The 21,963-nt window shown below is 36.8% G+C and overlaps 1 protein-coding gene and 1 non-coding gene across 2 annotated transcripts in view; one reads left to right on the top strand and one right to left on the bottom strand.

The window, feature by feature from the left end:
• Positions 1-995: 995 nt before the first annotated feature.
• The window catches only part of ANKHD1 (ankyrin repeat and KH domain containing 1), a 114,439-nt gene continuing 93,471 nt past the window's right edge, over positions 996-21,963 (bottom strand). Inside the window, exons 22-34 of the mRNA XM_065874076.1 lie at positions 21,592-21,754; positions 19,604-19,699; positions 19,033-19,149; positions 14,368-14,542; positions 13,132-13,588; positions 12,178-12,324; positions 10,099-10,248; positions 8,320-9,932; positions 5,205-5,381; positions 3,347-3,547; positions 2,618-2,793; positions 1,747-1,911; positions 996-1,467 (exon numbers count right to left, since the gene is read on the bottom strand). Of these exons, the coding sequence (XP_065730148.1) occupies positions 1,408-1,467; positions 1,747-1,911; positions 2,618-2,793; positions 3,347-3,547; positions 5,205-5,381; positions 8,320-9,932; positions 10,099-10,248; positions 12,178-12,324; positions 13,132-13,588; positions 14,368-14,542; positions 19,033-19,149; positions 19,604-19,699; positions 21,592-21,754 (3,697 nt within the window). The 3' untranslated portion in view covers positions 996-1,407. The remainder of the gene's footprint in view (positions 1,468-1,746; positions 1,912-2,617; positions 2,794-3,346; positions 3,548-5,204; positions 5,382-8,319; positions 9,933-10,098; positions 10,249-12,177; positions 12,325-13,131; positions 13,589-14,367; positions 14,543-19,032; positions 19,150-19,603; positions 19,700-21,591; positions 21,755-21,963) is intronic.
• LOC136121737 (U6 spliceosomal RNA) lies at positions 15,236-15,345 on the top strand. Its single transcript, XR_010655758.1, has one exon. It is a non-coding gene; the product is annotated as a U6 spliceosomal RNA (small nuclear RNA).

Below are 21,963 nucleotides of genomic sequence, written 5' to 3'. Positions count from 1 at the left end.
GTAAAATGATATGGAAGACAAACCAACCAGGTATGTCTAACACAGAACAAACATGGTGTGTCTCATCTAGTGGCAGCTCTAGGAGCAAGGGAGAGAAGATTAAGAACTTCTGTTGGTAGGAGAGTAGAAAAGTGCTTCTGGTATGGTTCTGCCCCTAGTTATTATATTTCTGTGCATCCTTCTTTGCCTTAATGTGTGTTTTGGCTCCTCTATCACCTCAAACATTTTCTTGTTTTCTTTTTTAGCTCGCTTTTATCTAAGACCAGGTAATTCAACCATATTAAAACATGAACAGTCAAGTTGATGACTGTTCTTTTCATTGGGCTAGTTTTTTCTTCTCTACTGCATCAGATTCTTGGCATAGCCTATAGTTTGGCCAAAGCACTCCATTCCAGTGTTCATGAGTTTAGCCTGTTGACCATATTGGCTCTTCATGGAACTAAGCCCAGAATTAGTCACATATTTATAGACATTATTCAGCTGATTCAACAATACAACAAAATTAAAGGAGTCACCCCCACCCCCTCCTATGTCCCAACCCAAATAAAACTTAAACACCTATAACCAATATAATCTTTAGATAAAAAAGTCAGGAAGCACAAAAGGAATCTGAAGGATGATTTGGGTGTCCCTAAGTTTTTTCAGTGTCATCTGACTGAAATCCTGTTGTTCTTATTGACATACTCATGATCCACAAAGAGCTAAACCTTTTAATGGCCTATCTGCTAAAGTCAGATAAGACACATTGCAGGGGCTTGAAACATTCTCACTTTTAAAATGATATAGAAGAGAACAAAAGAACAAGGAATGTTTAACACAGAATAAGTATACAACTAGTCTTAAAAGTGCTTTTTCAAGGCAGGCTAAGAATGGACTCTAAAGTGTAAAATGTGAGAAGCCTATCACAAATATGGTATTAACAACCTGGTTCAGTATGATTGTGGATTGGGTAGTACCTGCATGACCACTGAAAGGATCACACCCCACTTCTAAACACTGTTCATCTTTTTATTGAATATTCTGGTAAATATTTCACATTAATACAGGCCACATTAAGTAGAGCCACTATATGACAAGAAATTTACTCAACCTTTTCATTTTAAGTATGTAAACAATTGTACATGTATTTACCACCCTAAAAGGTTGAAACATGTAATCATCTAATTCTCTTCTGCATACAAATCGCATTCAGTATGTTTAGCCCAAAGCACTAATTTCAAAATGGCTAAACTAACCAGAGAACATAATCAGATGGATAGGAAATCACTTTGTTCATATACAATGGGCAATCAAATTTCCATTGCTAAAGCCTCAGAGAATATTTCTTAGGCACATTAAAAAAAATCCCCAGGGTTCTTCCAAGGTCAAAAGTTTCTCAAACAAGGCTAAAGAGTAAGACCTTCTAACTTAGTTGACATATTTGAGATGCATGTTTCCAATATGAGGTGCCCACGTGCCAGGCCAAATCTGAAAAGGGGGAGGAAAAATTGGAATTTCTAATTAGGAATCTTTAGACATTTACAAAATGAATATATAAATGCAATGGTAATTCACTGTTTCTGCCTAGGAAGAATACACACACATGAGATAAAATGTTAAGTAGCATCATCTTGATATTGAAAAACTTAATTCAGTTCAAGGTAGTCAGATGTCATGACATTTGATATTCAGAACTTGCACTACCCAAAGAATTAAAAGAATGACATCATAAATCTGAAAAATAAAAGAGCATTAAGTCCATTTTACCTGCTGGGCATCAGTGCATTCAGTTGAATTTTGAATAACTTTTATCATAGGGTTCCAAGCAGGATCTGGGTTGTGAAGTCCATTAAACAGAGGGCCTCCTGGAACATCAGCAAGCTGAGGATGGGAGGGTATTATGGTGCCTCCATACATGGAAATTGGTAGACCCTAAAACAGCAGAAAGGTGTAATCATGAAGTGATTGTAAATGATGATTCCACAATACCAGCATAGATTCTTATTTCCCTTCATTCAAAGAACTCCAGAGTATCCTGTAAGTATAGCAACACTGTACAGTCTTGGGAAACCAAAAGTGGTTATTTGTGTCAGCAACATTTTTCAATGAGAACAGAAAAACAAAACAAACCAAAACAACTAAATCCAATATCAAATCATCAGGAAATTCCCAATACTTAATGAACACATATAATACCCTCAACTTTCCATATTTAGGATTTACTAATAAGCTTCTGCCAAGAAAAGGGGAATTCTACATGATTGCTTGCAGCCACAATCTGGCTTTATGGCAGCCTGGAAGCTCTCAGAGGAGACAAGAGGGCAATGGGGAGCTCACAGCCAGCTTTTCAGAGAGGAAGAGGCTTCTCTCTAAGCTGTGGCAGCCAAATGCAAAGCAGCAAAACCCAAATCTCTCAGGTTTTGGAGGGAAGACGGGGGCTTCTTCAGGATAGTTCGAGGACAAACTAATGTAAACAACAGAATCCACTTTTGAAACTGGATAAAAGATCTGGCAAAGTCATAGAAACAAACTAGTTATACCAAAAGGGAGAATTATTTCAGTACAAATTCCTCCTTAACACGTGACTACATTAGCTGGCAATGTGTTAAACAAGTTACAATGATGTTTGTCAGCTCACTTTAGAAAAATCCACAAAACTGCTTACCATAGGCTGATGAAAAATGTTAGAGGGGGCTACCATTCCAGAATCATCTCTCTCCATTGGTTGATGCTGAGAGAATGTGCTTGGGTCTGATAATTGTTGATGCATTGGATGGTTCCCTATCACAGACTGTGACCAACCTGATAAGCCTTCTAGAAAGAAGAATTGAGATCAAGGTTAGATATTTATTTGGAATAAAATAAAACATTACCACTGGATTTTTTCATACTAAATTTAATCAAAAGCATTCCTTTGAGAAGCTCAGGACACATTCATGAAAATCTTTGCAAACCAAAATACAAGTTCCTGGAAAACTGGGTGGAGTACTCTGAATACCCCAAACACTCTACCTGTCCTGCAAAAGATTAAGTGCTCTCTGAAAGAAATCAAATGATTGTCCTATTCTATAATGAAAAGCTTAAGAAGGAAAGGAAGTATGCTTTGAATCTTTTACTTCTAATCAAGTCTGTATTTATTATTTTATATATATTACTATCATACATATTACATCTATTATTATGTATACTCCAAACTAACATTCCAGACTTTGAGACTGGACTGAACTCCTCAAAGGTTTAAACAACCTTACTGGTTAAGTGCAGGAACTAATAAGCTTATTTATTTAGGTAAGGAACTAAGTTTAAATGGCAAAATCCCACAACTTACTCGAGATATCCCTCCAGACAGAGGACGCTGTAACTGTACCTGACATGGCATTGACGCCAAATGACCAGATTCCACTGTGTCCAACAGGAGCAACAAAACTGGTCCCCACAGGGGGTTGTGCAACAGACCCTCCTTGCCGAATTCGGGCTAGTCTCTCTGTTCCAATGGGGGGAGGTATCTTTCGATCCTGACTGGCACTGCCTCCTTTCGGTTGGCCCAATGTTGGTGGGGCAGAAGTGGCTGAAAGAGGTGAAGATGATCCCGAAGAAACAGATGGAATAGGAGAGTCACCTGGTGGCAAAATATTTCTCTATTGTTTTATTACATATAAAAACTAATTATAAGAATATGAGAAACCTTGTTGGAAAGATCTGTTCCACAACATAGGTTCTGGAAAAAAATTTTCATTTTACAAGATCATTCAAATGAAAATATACAGGGACTTCCCTGGTGGAGCAGTGGTTAAGACTCCATGCTCCCAATGCAGGGGGCCCAGGTTCGATTCCTGCTCAGGGAACTAGATCCCACATGCATGCCATAACTAAGAGTTTGCATGCCACAACTAAGGAGCCCACCACCTGCAACTAAGACCTGGTACAACCAAATATATAAGTAAATTTAAAAAAAAAGAAAATATGTAAGTTCTATAAATATTATCCTATACTACTTCTGCCTGTAGTAAGTATAAACAAATAGTCTAAAAATATAGTAAGTACAGACTAGTCTAAAGAATTTTCTCAAATTGAACTGAACAAGGCTAGAAAGGAAGAAGGTCGTATTTATTCTTATTGTAGTTCTGCTGGCTTGCGTGATCTTGGTTTCCCCACCAGGGTTTGAACGCGGGCCCTCGGCAGTGAAAGCGCAGAGTCCTAACCACTGGACCACCAGGGAATTCCCCTTACTGTAGTTCTAAAGAATCTTCTCAAAACATATATTGTCACATTTTAAATTAACTTAAATGTGGCTATGTTTGCACGGTAACTATCATATTATCTGGAAAATAGCTGCTGGTCCTCTGTAATTATTAGCTGTTTTCTTTTTTCTCTTTCTACAGCCCCTTATTTTTCCCCATAAGGAAGGAAGGTTAAATGTTAGTGAAGCATTGTAGGATTCAATTCACAGCTTTGTTTCTTAATGGGACTCTCAGGTAATATGGGTAGTTTTCCTTGTCAAAGGGCCAATACTCACTTTCTCATGATGCTCATTAAAAAAAAATCAAATCCTGTTCAAATCCTTTTAGAACTTCATCTGTTCTAAATATTGAAATAAGTCAGAACAGAGGAATATTTTCACTTATAAATGGCAATCATACAGTTTCCTCAAATGTAAAAATAAATGAGGAATCATACCAAACTGACCAGATACTTAAATTCAACTTCTTTGCAGACCTAAGAAATTATTTCACAATACTGTCCCCAAAGGGTCTTATAAAACTACTTGTAGTGCCTCTTTTCTTTTTTTTTTGCAGTACGCGGGCCTCTCACTGTTGTGGCCTCTCCCATTGCGGAGCACAGGCTCTGGACGCGCAGGCTCAGCAGCCATGGCTCACGGGCCCAGCCGCTCTGCGGCATGTGGGATCTCCCCAGACCAGGGCATGAACTCGTGTCCCCTGCATCGGCAGGTGGACTCTCAACCACTGCGCCACCAGGGAAGCCCAGTGCCTCTTTTCTTGATCTAAGTCTCAGTGTAATCTCAATTCTGGCTTGGAAGAATAGCTTCACCCTTCTCAAGTTTTCTATCCTATAAATGACTGATAATTTTTGACATGACTGCAATACAAACCTTGGGTATTTGCATACAATTTAGATTACTAAAGTTACAATATAGCATTCCCTGAAACAAATGGTTTAATAACTTATTCAAGACTCTTTGGGAAGAGTTCCTCCAGGATTCCTACATGAGTTTGAGGCGCTTGTCCAAGGGTGGGGAGAAAAATGTTGTCTGTTGAAACTGGGAGTCCCAACGGGAGCTGGCCCTTGCAGGAAAACCCGAGTTCCTGGTATGCCGGAAAAACTTGTCAGAGGAGCAGAAGAGGAAGATTGGGAGCTGCCTGATGGGTCAATGGATGGTAACCCTGAAATAAAAACAGGTCCAAGACATCAAATTAGCCAAGGCTTTAAAAATGAATATCCAAAGCTTACCTAATTCCTCTTTAAAAAAGAAGAAAGAATGCAGTTTATTTTGTGGATCACAGCAATAAGAATCCATTTATATCATACTGTATGTCCCCAAACTATTTTTTTCTTACAGTCCAGAAGAATATCACCAAGCAGGACTAAATATAGAAATGTGAGCCCAATGTTTAGGAATGGCAGTCACCTGGAATATGTTCTAGATAAATCTCAAAGCTTTCATTGGAGGGGACATGAAATAAGAGCATGTTGTGTTACCCATCACTTAGAAATATAGCTGTTCATCTATATAACTATAGTCATTTCCTGTGCAAGATGAGTAACAAAACCTACCAATGTTTGCTTCCTAACATGAAAGGAAAGCATACTATTCAACTAAAGATAATTTCAGTATTCCATCTGATTAAAAAAAAAAAATCAACAGCTGCAAACTACATCAAAGTTTCTATCTAGTTTGCATGAGTCTGAATTTAGCAGTATTCTCAAATTCCACTGCTTTCTCTGGAGAACATTTTAGGGAAAGAGGTCAAGGATCTGGAAAAGGACTATAGGTACTCATTTCAGAAAAAAGTAGTTAATATCAACATAAAAAATTCAAAACTTTTCAAGCAGGTCTTATTCATCTATAAAGTATATAATTCAAAGGCTTTTAGTATATTCACAGGGTTGTACAACCATCACCACAATCAATTTTAGAACATTTTTGTCTACCCTAAAAGAAACTCTGTATGCATTATCTGTCACTCTCTATCCTCCTTTACCCCATATCTGAACCTCTAAGCAACCACTAATATATTTTCTGTCTCTCTAGATTTGCTTATTCTGGAAATTTTATATAAAAAGAATTATATAATATGTGGTCTTTTGTGACTGGCTTCTTTCACTCAGCAAAATGTTTTCAGTCTACCCATGTTGTAGCACAAATGAGTACTTCATTTCTTTCATTGTATCTCATAATACAGAATATACATTATACTAAGAATAATATCTTATACAGATATACCACATTTTGTTTTTCCATTCATCAGCTGATGGACATTGGACTGTTTCCACATTTTGGCTCTTAGGAATGGTGTTGCTATGAACATTTATGTACCAGTCTTTGTGTAGACACATGTTTTCTCTTGGGTATACCTAGGAACAGAATTACTGGATCATGGTAACTCTTTTTAACTTTTTGAGGAACTGTTGAACTGTTTTTCCAAATGACGTACCATTTTAAGTTTCTACCAGCAGTGTTTGAAGGTTCCAGTTTCTCCACATGCTTTCCCGTCTTTTTAAGTATCACTATTTCTTACCTGCAAACTAGGAAAACTAAACTATATCCACGAAAGAAGAGCATCAACAAAAGAAACCACCCAGACAGTTAAGAAATGAAGCCAAGCTTAATCAATCCTGGACCCCGGAAGGAAGGTCAAGGATTAATGCTTGCTTTTTTAAAAAATTATTTTTTAACTAGTAATAAATAATTTTGATGTTATAGATCTGAATAATTCAGGTTCCCAAACCTTGTTTGCTACCAAACTAGATGGATGATTTCCTTGACTTTCTTTTCTCCAGCCATTCATAATTTGCACATCTTCTGGGATATAGAATGTGGAGTGCAAAGAGCTCAAACATTGGAATATGAGAGATCTGAAGTCCCACTCTAGCTAAGGCACTCTAAATTCACGTATTAGTTAGTGCCAATCAAGTCAAGGATTAATTAAAAAATTAATTTTTACCACAGTCTGAGCACTGGCAATGAGCTCTTCTTTCATTCTGGGGCCTCTGAAAACCTTTTTATTAGTCTGCCAAAATGAAAAGTTAAAATAGATACCTATTTATAGAAAAGAAGAAAAAAAATCCAAGAGAGTATTTTGGACCACAGACTGTCTTATGCAAGCTTTATTTCTATTCAAAAGATGATGTAACAGCTATGTTTTCCGAAAAGATAAGTAAATGGAAACGTATCTGATAGAAAAGCTAAGGCTATGCCATATCCATAAACTCACAAATTTTAAACAACCTAGATCAGTTTATAATTAGCAAAAAGGAAAGATGGGCTATGGGACAGTTTTTCAACTGGAAGAAAAATGCTAAGTGGCACTAGTTCTTATTACCCCCATTCTAGGTCAGCCACAATTTCTAATTTGTTTTTCAGAATAGAGCAAAGAGATTGGACTAAAATTTGGCCCTTAGACTCTGGAAAATAGATTCTGGTTTTCCAAATATCTCCAAGCCACCACTAGCCTCTTATCTTTCTAAATCTTTCTTATACTGACTCAGCAGCCAATTTCTAATTTCAAAGAACAAACAGCTGGTTCAAAATGTTTTTTTTTTTGTTGTTGTTAAATATGAGCCTATACATGACTGGATCTCTTCAAATAGCTCTATCTAATATAAATAATATAGAGTTATGACATCATTTAATATTCATTCTGAGCACCCAAGACTGAAAACAAAGAATGTAGATTATGGACTGTAACCTAAACACCTTCGTAACCCAACCTTTTTAATCTCAGAAATGCAGGCAATCACTATGATTTAAAAAATGTCTGTAAATTTGGAATGCTTGAAGCATCCTATGAGTCCTTTTTTATTAATATCATCTTATACCAATTCTAAGAAAATGGGCTGACACAAGGTATAACTTCCTTGAAATGAGGTACAGAGAGATCATAAAAGAGAATATAAAGCAGCTCATATGTGAGTGACTTACCTACATTTTGGCCACTCAATCAGCAGTCATTAAGGGGTCTTTACTATTTATGACAAACCTTCATTTCTTTAAAAGATCATGCAATATTATGTACAAAATAAATGCTTTATTATTTTGGAAGGTTAGATTATGTTGTTAAAGCCCCAAACTGTGAGGTAATGATAGTTATAATAACTTACCAACTGGACTAGTAGAAACTCGCTGGGAAGGTGATCTGAAGCCAGGTGCCTTGGAGTTGTCAGGGTGCACGTTTTCCAAGTGTCCAAGTACAGAGTTACCCAGGAACGCTGACTGAACAGTGAAAGAGGCATCTGCAGTAACTCGTGAGGACAGTGGACCATCTCCCCAACCCTGGTTAGCTGGCACCTGACTGCTGTCAAAAAGACTACTGAAGTGATTGAAAAGTGTGGCTGGGCCAAACGTAGGCGGCAAAGATTTATTTGCTGGGTTAATGTGCATCTGAGAACCATTCATAATGTTCATGGCTGAAGAAAGCTGCACTGCAGCTGGTGGGCCTTGAGGTGGTGTTAAAGGAACTGGATTTGTCACAAAAATAGACTGGGGATCCTGGTGTATAGTTGCATTTGGTACCACAGAGTAAAAAGAACTTCTGGGTTGCATTCGATGAGAAACTCGAGGTGCTGGTACAGCTAACTGAGGTAAATTACTGGTATCCTGATTATCAGCAGCAACCAGTCTAGGTGATGCCAAAGTCAATGGAGCAGGTTCTGAATTAGATGCAAAAGGCATTGACATAGGACTTAAATCAGACACACTGGATGGCTGTGTTTCCTCCTGTGTGCTATTGGAGGGAGGAGTGGGACTACCAGATGGGTGAGTTTCTGGAGCTCCTGGGGTGTTGCTGGCAGAGCTACTGCAGCTGTTGGCAGTTGAAGAGGGGGTACACAGGTTTGCCATGGACTGGTCCTGTGTGGACACTTTCTCTTTGGGGGCTGGCATGGCAGAGAAAGACTCCGTCTTTTGTGAAGAAAGCTGTGCTTGAGGAGTACTTGCAGGCAGAAATGTGGTGGGAACTTGCCCACTAGTGATAGGTGCAGAGGAGACAGAAGGCAGGGAACTACAAGTGCTTGTCACAGAGGAAATCACTGCTGCTGGAGGACTTGTCTTAGGCACACAGGCAAACAACTGCTTTCTGACTGATGAAGGAGTCCGGGTATTAGTCACACACAGTTGCTGACTGGCAGCAACTACAGAAGAGACAGTGATAGGACAACTGGCAGTAGCTAGTCCAGCAGACTCTGAGGGTAAAACAGTCCCGTTCTGGTTAGGTAGACGGCCTGTATTATTATGCTTTGGAGAGCTATTTGTGTTGCCAGGATTCACAGGTCTCACTGGGAATGGTCCCCAAGTGTTAGGAGAAGGTGAAAATGTTCCTCCAAACTGGGCCATGGGTAAACGAGGATGCCGAATCTGTTGCATAGTTTGAGCAGCCAGCAGGGCAAAATGAGGGTGAGGATAAGCTAAGGGTAGAGAAACTGGGAAAGAAGAACGTACATTTGCTGGAACGTTCTTATTAAGTTTATTAGTGGGCTGGAACGTAGATAATGTTGTTGCCTGTGAAGTTACAAGACTTGGCGCACCCAAGGGAAATGCATTTTTACTGGAAGCTGCTGTGGTGCCTACTCCAGATGAGAAGTTTGCATGGATGGCTTTGGTGCTGGCAGGTGTTCTGATATGGTTTTTAGGAATCAAGTCTTCCAGTTCCTTAGCAGGATCTTGAATAAGTGCATTGATAAGTTGAACTGCATATCTTGTTGATTCTGTACCACCCCTGGGGAGAAAACAAACAAAAAAACAGAACAAGATCAAAAATATACAAAACTAGGTCATCTTTATCATGAAACAGAATTCTTGATTGTACCATACCTAACAAAAATGTACTTCTAATAAAATTTAATTTCCTCATAGAACTAACGATACATATATCTCACAATTACCTTATTGTGATCATTCTCTCGCCATTCTTATCTTTTTGTTTATCCACATCAATATGGGCACCAGTAACATCTTGTATTGCAGTAATGTTGCATCCTCCTCTTCCCATTATCCTGGAAACCACTGAGGCTGGAACAGACAATTTCTTTGACCTACAAAATGAAGACCACACATGAGCTTATGAAATCAAAAGGTCTATTAAAAAAGATGTCTCGGGCTTTCCTGGTGGCGCAGTGGTTGGGAATCCGCCTGCCAATGCAGGGGATATGGGTTCAATCCCTGGCCTGGGAGGATCCCACATGCCATGGAGCAACTAAGCCTGTGTGCCACAACTACTGAAGCCCACGCGCCTAGAGCCCGTGCTTGGCAACACAAGAAGCCACCGCAGTGAGAAGCCCATGCACCGCAGGGAGGAGTGGCCCCTGCTCACCACAACTAGAGAGAGCCCGCGCACAGCAACAAAGACCCAACGCAGCCAAAAATAAATTAATTAATAAAAAAAAAGATGTCTCAGTAAGTATGTTCATGAACATTTGTAGAATAGTATTTCTCAAACCTTAAAGAGGAAATTACTAGAAGTTTTTATTTTAGAAACTGGCCTCTTATTATATTGAATTTAATTTAGTGAAGGTAAAAAACACACTGCCATTTAAAAAAATTATATTTAAGTCACTCATGATCTCAGCATTCAAATCTGCATAAACTATCACATGTTAACTAAACTGCAATAATCATATATCGATACTTTCAAAATTAAAATAATGCATACCACATTGTTAAACTCCATACTGAAAATGAATAAAGGCAGCTTATCAGTGTCAACAACTTTACTTAGCAATAAAAAATAAAGTCTCAGATTTGTACATAAAAAGCAATCCACAGGTGGAGCCTGGGACTTCCACTTGTGTGAGAAAACACCAGAGGCTGATTTTGGGATCTGACAAGATGGCCTGGGTGTCCTGCAGGATTATCACAGAAACCCAGTGTTTGCTGGCAGAACCAAATGAGAACAACACCCATTATTTTCATGTGGTCACTGCTGGCTGCCAGGATTCCCTCCTAGGGAGGGACCCTCAAACTTTGAACTATACCTTCCAGAAGAATACCCAATTGTAGACTCTAAAATAAATTTCATGATCAAAATTTAATATCCTAATGTAGACAAACTGGGAAGAATATATTTAGCTATTTTGAAAGCTAGAGCATAGACCAGGCCATGAATAATACTTAAATCAATCTGATCATCAATTGTGCTTCACTTCTGTTCTGCCAAGACTTCTTCCTTTTTTGTTTGCTTTTAATGGACACAAAGTCTTAGAAAAATTACAGAATAAAAACTCAGACATCTTAGTCCTTTGGTGATTAAGTGCACATTAGCAAACCTATGTCTTATTCTGATTCCCTGTTGTAAAGCATGAGCAGAGGCTAGAAATACCTTCTGGATTGTGTGAAACATTTAAAAGCAATGGCTCCTGTCTGCTTTTATTCATTTCCCCCATCATGGTTTAAGTATAAAGCAGTGTGAATGAAGGGAGTTGTCAAAGTTAGCTGCAGGGGTGTTGGTATTTGTATTTATTTATTTATTTTGAGGGAAAAGGTAGTTTTAATTTTATGGGCTCCCCCCCACTCTTTATGGTGATCTAACTGCATTGGTTAAAAGCAGATATAGATTCTCTAGCGAAGTCTAACTTTATTTAAATGCTGTAGATGGACAAACTTGTCTGAATCAAAATGGGACCATTAAACAAACATCATAGCCTTCACAAATAGCATTATGACTTTGCTGTCAATTGAATCTTCCCCTTAAGAAGCCTGTGACCTTTTTGTATGGTTTGTCTGTAAACTGTATGTCTTATGTTTTAATAAAATATTTTTTGTTATTCTAAAGCCAACATTTCTTGTATCATATAAAATATGCATACAAAATTTACATACTGTTTCTAATTTTGCTTTAGCCTACTCTGGATGTAGTATGCCATTGCAATTGAATATAATAACCACATTCAAATTATTCATTAATTAACTGGATAACCATCTCACAAGAGGAGAAAAGTTAAAAAGACGAGACTAATACTACTTACCTTCGAACAACTTCTTTCCACCCTTCCTCTCTTTTTTGCCCCCTTTTAGGGCTAGTCAGATTCAGCTTTATGTTTGAAGAGCTTAATGGCAACGACACTGACTTGTACGTTGTTGATAAGGAATTAGGATTCACTTCACCTTCAAGTCTGAGAAGAGAAATATCAAGGCCAATAAATGATAAATTTTAAGATAGAAACTCAAGAGATTTGCTGAAGTATCTGAATTAAAATTTGGCACACCAGGGCTTCCCTGGTGGCGCAGTGGTTAAGAATCCACCTGCCAATGCAGGGACACGGGTTCGAGCCCTGGGCCGGGAAGATCCCACATGCCGTGGAGCAACTAAGCCTGCTCACCACAACTACTGAGCCTGTGCTCTAGAGCCCGCGAGCCACAACTACTGAGCCCACGTGTCTAGAGCCTGTGCCCTGCAACAGGAGAAGCCACTGCAATGAGAAGCCCGCGCACCGCAACAAAGAGTAGCCCCCGCTCGCCACAACTAGAGAAAGCCCGTGTGCAGCAACCAAGACCCAATGCAGCCAAAATTAAATAAATATATATAAAAAAACCCAAAAACCTTGTTAAAAAAAAATTTGGCACATCAAATTATTAACAATTCAGAAAAATAGAAATAGGGCAAAGAGTCCATTATTTATTTTAGTATTAAAATGTATTCAGAAGCCAAAAGAACTATATATAATCAATAAAAATGACATAGTTAAAATCAAGGAACGCTAATATTTTCAGCTTCAAAGTTGACTGTTAAAAGTTCTAACAATCTCATTGCATAACTAGCACATGATAAGGAGCACACTGGTGAATTTCAGTTTTAAATGCTGAAGACAGGTAATGTGGTAGACTTCAATTGTTCAACACAACTTATGTTACTTCAAGTTCTTGTGCCAGGCATGAAAAAGGAAAGGTAGGTGCAGAGTTAACAAGTCAGAAAATTTTACCGTGTCTGGGTTTTGGAAGCAGCAGTACTTGTCTTTTCTTCTTGGGAATGGAGTAGCAGTGAGGGGTATCTCCTATCACTAGAGGAATTCACATCCATAGTGAAATTTAACTCTTGGCTTTTACCACCACTACTACTCTCACTGTTGCAATCTGTGCTGTCCAAGTTATCTGAATCACTATTCCCACCTGCACCGCCACCTCTGGGTTCTCCATTTATTTTATTCTTATCTGCCTTTTGCTGTGCTAAGGATATATGTTGTTCTGGTAATATTAAATGTGCAGTGGGAGGTGTCTCTTTTGTTTTGTTCTTCTTATTTTTCCGATTGGTGCTGGGAGTTGTCACAACATTGGCCCTTTTTTTCCCAAACACATTTGTGAATGTTGCAGATGTTGCAGAGATTCCGATTGTGGTGGTGGTGGTCGCACTAGGAGGTTCTATGGGAACTTCTTGCTCCACTGAAATTATGAAAAAGGATAAAAATCACACTGAGAGCCACAGATCTCAAAACAAATTGTGACAGAATATACCTAATAATTCAGACCCTTAGGTCATATTTTCCTTTTACCAGTATTCACTAGTAAATAAAGAAATCTTTACTGTTGTGAGAATACACTATATCATATTTTGATGTCTAACTTGGTATAAAACATTAACATTCTTAAGATCTGAAATGCTAGTCTCATAAACTATACAAAAATCACAATATAGTTTGAATTTAAGAAATTTTTCAAATAGCATTTTAGAATTAGAAGTCAAATAGAGCAAAATTATTTGCCTACTACAACCACTGCCAGACTGTACAATAAACAACTCTGAGAGTAATGGACCCCAACCCAATAGAGCTTCAAGACTGAACCTTAGTTAAAAATTTATTGAGGAACTGGACCTCTTCCCAGTTTCCAACTGGGGAAGGAGAGGGTAGAGAAGAACCTGAAGAAAAGCTGGCAAACCTCTTACTGTTATCACTTTTAGGACATACATAATGTTTTTACAGGGGAACTTAAGTTACAACTGAATGTCTTCAAATTATGTGCTTGCCTTCCCCCTTCAGTTTCTCTGTGTCACTTTACAATGTAAAATATATAGAAGTATTTACTATGGAAGTCAACTGTCTATTTCAGATTAAAGTAACTGAATATTTAACTAGAATTAGTTTTGAGAGCAAAAAGCACTCAAAATGAAGTTGATAAACACAGAAGAATTTTATCACTAATTCAGATGGTTCATTGCTCACCATCTTCATCATTCTCCTCTTCATCTTCATCCTCTGGTAGTTCTGAATTCTCCTTAGGTTTGTTTTCCTCATCTTCTTCCTGCTTCCTTTTCTGCTCCTCTTTTTTCTTTTTTCTCTTTTCTTTTCTTTTCTCTCTTTTAGCTGCAAGAGCCTGCTTTCTGCTCTCCTCTCTTGACTGCAAATAAAGTAGGTATCTCATTTTATCAATAAGGCAGTAATTTAAAAAAAATAATGAAATGATATTTTTGTTTATGATACATGGGGTTTCCCATAGATGTCAGTCTTAACACACATTTATAAAAGCAACAAAAGAAGAAATAGGTAAGCTGGACATAATCAAAATTAAAAGTTTTTGTGTTTCAAAGGGATCATCAATAAAGTGAAAAGACAACCCATAAAATGGTGAAAAATTTTTGCTTATCTGGTAAGGGCTTGTATCAAGAATTTATAAAGAACTCGTTAACTCAATAATGAAAAGACAAATAACTCAATTAAAAAATGGGCAAAGGATCTGAACAGACGTTTCTCCAAACAACATATACAAATGGCCAATAAACACATGAAGAGATAGATGCTCAATATCACAAGCCATCAGGGAAAAGCAAATCAAATCAAAATGAGATACCCACTTCACTGTCACTAGGATGCCTATAATCAACAAAAAGACAGATAAAACAAATCATGGTGAGGATATGAAGAAATCGAAGCCTTCATATACTGCTGGTAGGATCATAAAACGGTGCCGCTACCTTGGAAAACAATCTAGAAGTTTCTCAAATGGTTAAACACAGAACTGCCATATGATCTAGCAATTCCATTCCTAGATATATACCCAATGAAAACATATTCATACAAAAACTTGTATACCATGCTTGCTTCAGCACCATATATACTAAAAAAATTGAAATAACACAGAGAAGATTAGCAGGGCTCCTGCATAAGGATGAAACACAAATTCATGAAGCATTCCAAGTTAAAACAAAACAAACAAAAAACTTGTATACCTATGAAACAGAAACAACCTACATGTCCATCAACTAATAAATGGGTAAACAAAATGTGGTATATCTATATAATGGGATATTATGCAGCAGTAAATAAATAAATAAATAAATAAATAAATGAAGTACTGATACATGCTACAACATGGATGAACCTTGAATACATTATGAATTGCAAGAAGCCAGTCACAGAGGACCAAATACTGTCTGATTCCATTTATATGAAATGTCCAGAATAAGCAAAACCATAGATTTATGTGGCATTTGTTTGACTAAAATGCAGCTATTGCTGGAAAGGGTGTGGAGAAAAGGGAACCCTCTCGCACTGCTGGTGGAAATGTAAATTGATACAGCCACTAAGGAGAACAGTATGGAGGTTCCTTAAAAAACTAAAAATAGAACTACCATACGACCGAGCAATCTCACTACGGGGCATATACCCTGAGAAAACCATAATTCAAAAAGGGTCATGTACCACAATGTTCATTGTGGCTCTATTTACAATAGCTAGGACATGGAATCAACCTAAATGCCCATTGACAGATGAATGGATAAAGAAGATGTGGCACATATATACAATGGAATATTACTCAGTCATAAAAAGAAATGAAATTGAGTTACTTGTAGTGAGGTGGATGGACCTAGAGACTGTAATACAGAGTGAAGGAAGTCAGAAAGAGAAAAACAAATACCATATGCTAACACATATATATGGAATCTAAAAAAAAAAGGTTCTGAAGAACCTAGGGGCAGGACAGGAATAAAGACTTAGACATAGAGAATGGACATGAGGATGGGGGAGGGGGAAGGGTAAACTGGGACAAGTGAGAGAGTGGCATGGACATATATACACTACCAAATGTAAAACAGATAGCTAGTGGGAAGCAGCCACATAGCACAGGGAGATCAGCTCGATGCTTTGTGTCCACCTAGACAGGTGGGATAGGGAGGGTGGGAGGGAGAAGCAAGAGGGAGGAGATATGGGGATATATGTATATATCACTTTGTTATACAGCAGAAACTAACACACCACTATAAAGCAATTATACTCCAATAAAGATGTTAAAAAAATAAAATAAAATGCAGCTATTATGCTTTTATAAGGTATTAACAAATTTCACTATGAAAATATCCACAGGAGGCCATTATAGAAATTACTTTCACCTTACTTTATAGCTTTGCTTTGGTTAGTACTAGAAAATATATTTTTTTCAGACAGGGGAACATGGTAATGGTCACCTCACATCATAATGAAAACTCAAAACAAACAGAAAATACATCAAATTACTCATATTTGTGTGGAAATTATCTAAAAAAGGTTCACCATAAGAATCTGTCAGTGAAGTCCAGTTGTCCTGGTAATTAAGTAAAGCATTTTCCTCAAAACTATAATTTACCATTCTGAGTCATGAGTTACTCTTTGACATTTTTACTTATCTAATCAGGCATCGGCAAACTATGGCCTGAGTGTTAAGACTTTTACATTTTAAATGGTTGAAAAAATAAAAAGAAGAATATTTTGTGACATGAAAATATTATGAAATTAAAATTTTGATGTCCATAAATAAAGTTCTATTGGAACACATTCATTTAGGCATTGTCTATGGGTGCTTTCGTGCTATAACAGCAGAGTCAAGGAGTTATGACAGAGATCGTATGGGCCTACAAAGCCTAAAATATTTACTCTTCAGCATTTCATAGAAAAAGTCTGTTGGGAATTCCCTGGTGGTCCAGTGGTTAGGACTCTGCGCTCTCACTGCCAAGGGCCTGGGTTCAGTCCCTCGTCGGGGAACTAAGATCCCACAACCACGAGGTGAAACCAAAACAATTTTTTAATTAAAATTAAAAAAATAAAGAATAAAAAAATAAAAAGTTGGGTTTCCCTGGCGGTGCAGTGGTTGAGAGTCCGCCTGCCAATGCAGGGGACGCGGGTTCGTGCCCTGGTCCAGGAAGATCCCACATGCCGCGGAGCGGCTAGGCCCATGAGCCATGGCCACTGAGCCTGCGCGTCCAGAGCCTGTGCTCCACAACGGGAGAGACCACAGCAGTGAGAGGCCCACGTACCGCAAAAAAATAAAAAATAATAAAATAAAGTCTGTCAACCCCCTATGTAAATGAGAAAGGGGCTGAGCATTAAGAGAAAAAATAATTGTTAACTGAATATGCAGTTTCATCACTCGATTGGCATAAGAGCAAAACGGCTGTTTAAGGAATTGCTGACCATATCCCTGGGTAGTTAAACAAAACTAAAAATTATAGAACACAGGAGGGACCTTAGTAGTCATCAATCTTCAAACTTCATTTAAAAATGAATATTAGTTTCCCCCTTCTGATTTTAACTGTAATCAAGTTTATCATGGAGGTATTAAATTTATTTAATTTCCTAATGATAAAACTTTAAGGTTTATACCCTTCCCCCTGTTATAAGCAATTTAACAGTGAATGTCCTTTTGTATGTTCACATCTTTGAGCATTTATCAAAGTATTTACCTTAGGCTAAATTTCTAGAAGACGAGTGACTGGAGTAGGTATGCACCCTTTTTAATTTAATGCATTTGTCAAATCATCTCCATTAATAGTTATACTAATTTATACCATACATCAAAAATCATACTAGAAGGCTAATTTCTGCATACCCTAGCCATCAATATCTATTACCAAACCTTTAAATTTTAAGTTTTCCTAATCTGGTAAAAGAAATTTAAATCACTCTTTCACTGTGCATTTCTTTGTTTATTCATGAAGTTGAGCGTTCTCCATGTATTTATTGAACATTTATATTTCTTCTGTGAATTGCCCATTTGTGTGATCATTTTTCATTCTGGGCAAGTTATCTTTTTCTCATTTTTTTTTTGATATGACCATTTTTAAAGTCTTTATTGAATTTGTACAATATCGTTTCTGTTTTATATTTTGGTTTTTTGGCCACGAGGCATGTGGGATTAGAGGCAAAGTCTTAACCTCTGGACCACCAGGGAAATCCCTTTCTTGTTGATTTGTAAGCAATTTTTTCTTCTGTTTTTAACTTACAAGTTTTGATTTTTTTTAAAATTAAAAATTGATGTCAAAATTTTAGCATCTCTCAAAATGATCCTTTTCCTTCCTTTTATCATCAACAAAATATCTTAATATTAAGCTATCTCCTGCATTTCTATAATAACTCTACTTGATTATGCTATTTATTCTTTTAATATAACTTCTGGGTTCATAATAACACCCTCCTTTTCCAGGTAAGCACACTAAGCCTCAGAAAAGCAACCTTTTTTTTTTTTTTTAACTTTTTCAATTATACTACCACACATCCTAGGAAACTTAGATACTTGCTCTTTAATTAAGGATCTAATAAACCATTTATAGCCCAGATCTTATAATAAACAAAAGATTTCCAATGTTTAAAAAAATTTCTTCCCAGACTAATATTAAAACCACTTAGGCAGTAATGTTATTTGGAAAATTGTGATCTGCTCAGAAACTAATTCCTCACTTATACGGTTAAAAGTATTTTTTATGTATAGGTCAGAATCAAAAAATTGATGGTAGTTTGATAATCTATTAATCATTTTTTAAAAAGAGATTTTGTTAAGATTATGGTCATATCAGTGGCAAATTTATTCTACTAGATTTTCAACCATTTCTAATAAGGAAAATTATTTTTCCCACTCACCTTTTCCAGATCAAGTTCCTTTAAAAGAATACTTGCATTCTTATTTGCTTCTGCAGCCTGCTGGTCTTTAGCCTTCACAATTGTCTCAACACACTGGTGACATTTTTTCAACAGTTCCTATAGTGGAAAATGGAATTATATAAATATAGGAACACATAAACAGGCCAATAAAACTTGAGCTGATAAGTATACCAAAGTTCAGGGCTTAAAGCCTCAAATTACTGAATATTCACTAAACCAAATTAAGCTATCCTTTGAGTCTAGTCTTTGATTGAAAAATCAAAATAAGGTACCATTTTCTAAAAAGTTTGTGTTCTTAGAAAATTTTCTAATCAGGCTAATAGTCTAGTAATAAACTTTAGCTGCAGTCACTGTAATTATGGTCCATAATAGGAAGGAAATCTCAAAATAATTTATAAAAAATATACTCATTTGCAAATGGGGAAACTAAAGCATAGAAAAATCAGATGATCAGTCTCATAGAGGATGAAAAGAACGGGCTGCTAACATATACTCTGGCATATAATTCAACAAAGAACAAAAATGTGCTTCAACAGCATATTAAACCTACCTTATCTGTGATTGTTGCTATGTATCTCATGCATTCTATATCAGAAGGGAACTGATTGACCTCTTTCACCAAATACTGAACAACTTTTACATGACCCTGTAAGAAGTATAACAAAAAATACACAAAAGAATACTTTCAAAATTGGCCCATATGCTTAAAATCTTAAGGGTAAAAGGTACAGTAACACTTGAGAGTTTACTAAACTTAAAATTGAAATTATGAAAATAGAAACAGTGTTGAGTTTATAAACAGAAAACGATAAGTACAACATGCTGGGAAATATATGGTGGACCAAACGACATTTCTCCTGAATTTAATCTGCCCACATCCCATTGAAAACAGACAAACTTTAAAAAATATATATCTCCTAGAATAAATCGATTAGTAAAATAAAAATTGGTGACGTGAAATGAATCTCAATATAAAAGGGAAATTAGTCCGAAAACAAAGAGGATGTTCTAGATTTCAAAGCATTATTTTGGCTCTATCTTACGAAAATAAACAAGGTAGGTTGTCATATTTATCTTGAGTTCTATGACTTGAATCTAGGTAAAACACTTTCTAAATGCCATTGTCAGGGGCTGGATGATCTGTAATCAATTGTAAGTACATCTATTTTAACATAACCAAACTTGCATTGTTTCCCCTCTTACTAAAGCTCGTTTAATCTTCAAGAATTAGTCTGATGGGGGGACTTCCCTGGCAGTCTAGTGGTTAAGACTCCACACTTCCACTGCAAGGGGCATGGGTTCGATCCCTGGTTGGGGAATTAAGATCCCGTACAGCGCACGGTGTGGCCAAAAAAAAAAAAAAAAAAATTAGTCTGATGGTGACAAAAATCAGAAAAGTGGCTGCCTCTGGGGCAGGGAATTAACTGAGGATGGGCATGATGAAACTTTCTAGGATTATGGAAGTATTTTATATCTTTATGGAGTGTGGGTTACATAGGTATATGCATTTATCAAAATTCATGTACCTTAGATTTGTGTTTTTACTATATATAAATTATACCTCAATTAAAAGGAAAGAAAAAAATTGAAATATTTAAGATTTTTTTTAAGACTCATAACTTACACTGCTCTCATTCAATAGCTATTTACTGACCATCTAGTATGTGTCAGGCACTGAGCTGAACAACTGGGTACAAACACTGGTGAAAAAGACAGTCATGAATCTTAGCTTTCACAGATCTTGTAGTCTAACTGGGGAGATGGGCATTAAAAAAGTAATACATGTTTGAATGTATAATTACAAAATGAGATAAGGAAAATAACAGTGAACTATAAAACAGAACAAGAGAAACTTTTCAGATTGGGAGTTAGAAAAGGACTTTCTGAGAAGTGATATTTAAGGACGAGTAGATATTAAAGGATGAAGAGAAGTGAGCCAGGTGAAGAGTAAGGAAAAGAACATTTCAGGAAAAGAAAACCAGTGAGCAAAGGCCCTCAGGAATTTAAAAATTTAGTGCATTCTAGGCCAGTGGCTGAAGTGTAGTGACCAAAGGGGAAGGGGAGTAGAAATGATTGGTCTGAGGCTGGCATGAGCCATTCATGCAGGGCTTTGTGAGCCACATTAAGTAGTTTACATGTTATCACAATTGCAATGGGAAAGCTTTGTAAAATAGAGCAGATAAGTAAGCCTTAATATATACAGGAGGTATAATAAATTTTTATGAGAGTCCACTTGTTTTTGTTCTTTAGGTAGAGAAAACATTCATCTACATATAATAACTGTCCTTAAATCTCACGTTTTATGTACAAAAACATAACAAAACTAGTCAAGACACCAAGTGATTTAACAACCAAGTTGCTTATAGGGAACTACCATATAGCTCTTAGATTTGGCCACAAAGAAAGTGGAAAGACAGCAAAGGTTTGTATATAGAAACAGAGTCAATTCCTCAAGACCAATTTATCTTTCTCACGATTTCAACTTAAAATTTAGTAGTTTTAAACAAATTCTATCCTTTTTCCCCCACATCAAGTTACCTTGCGAAATGCTGACATAAGAGGCGTGATTTTCCGGTTATCTGCTGCATCCACATCAGCACCTGCTTGCACTAGCAATTGCACCACATCAAAATGACCACCATTGGATGCCAACCAAAGTGGTGTGTTTCCCTTCTTGTTACGAACATCAATATGGGCTCCCCTATAAAAATCAAATAATGTTAATAGAGTTTGTTTCCTATGAGAAGAGGCTGACTTTTTCTATTTTTCTCTAATTTGTCTTTCATCTTTTATAAAATAGCAAACAAATAATCTGTTCTTTAAAATGTCAATAAAGTAAAACAATTTTATTAACTGTAAAGGCTCTGACAAGTGAAAGGGATCATAGAAATTCTATAAATAAATATAAAA

This window comes from Phocoena phocoena, chromosome 3 (assembly GCF_963924675.1).
Source record: "Phocoena phocoena chromosome 3, mPhoPho1.1, whole genome shotgun sequence".
NCBI classification, from domain to species: Eukaryota; Metazoa; Chordata; class Mammalia; order Artiodactyla; family Phocoenidae; genus Phocoena; species Phocoena phocoena.
Note: the sequence above shows the minus strand (reverse complement) of the source record. Positions and strands in the feature narration are given on the sequence as shown.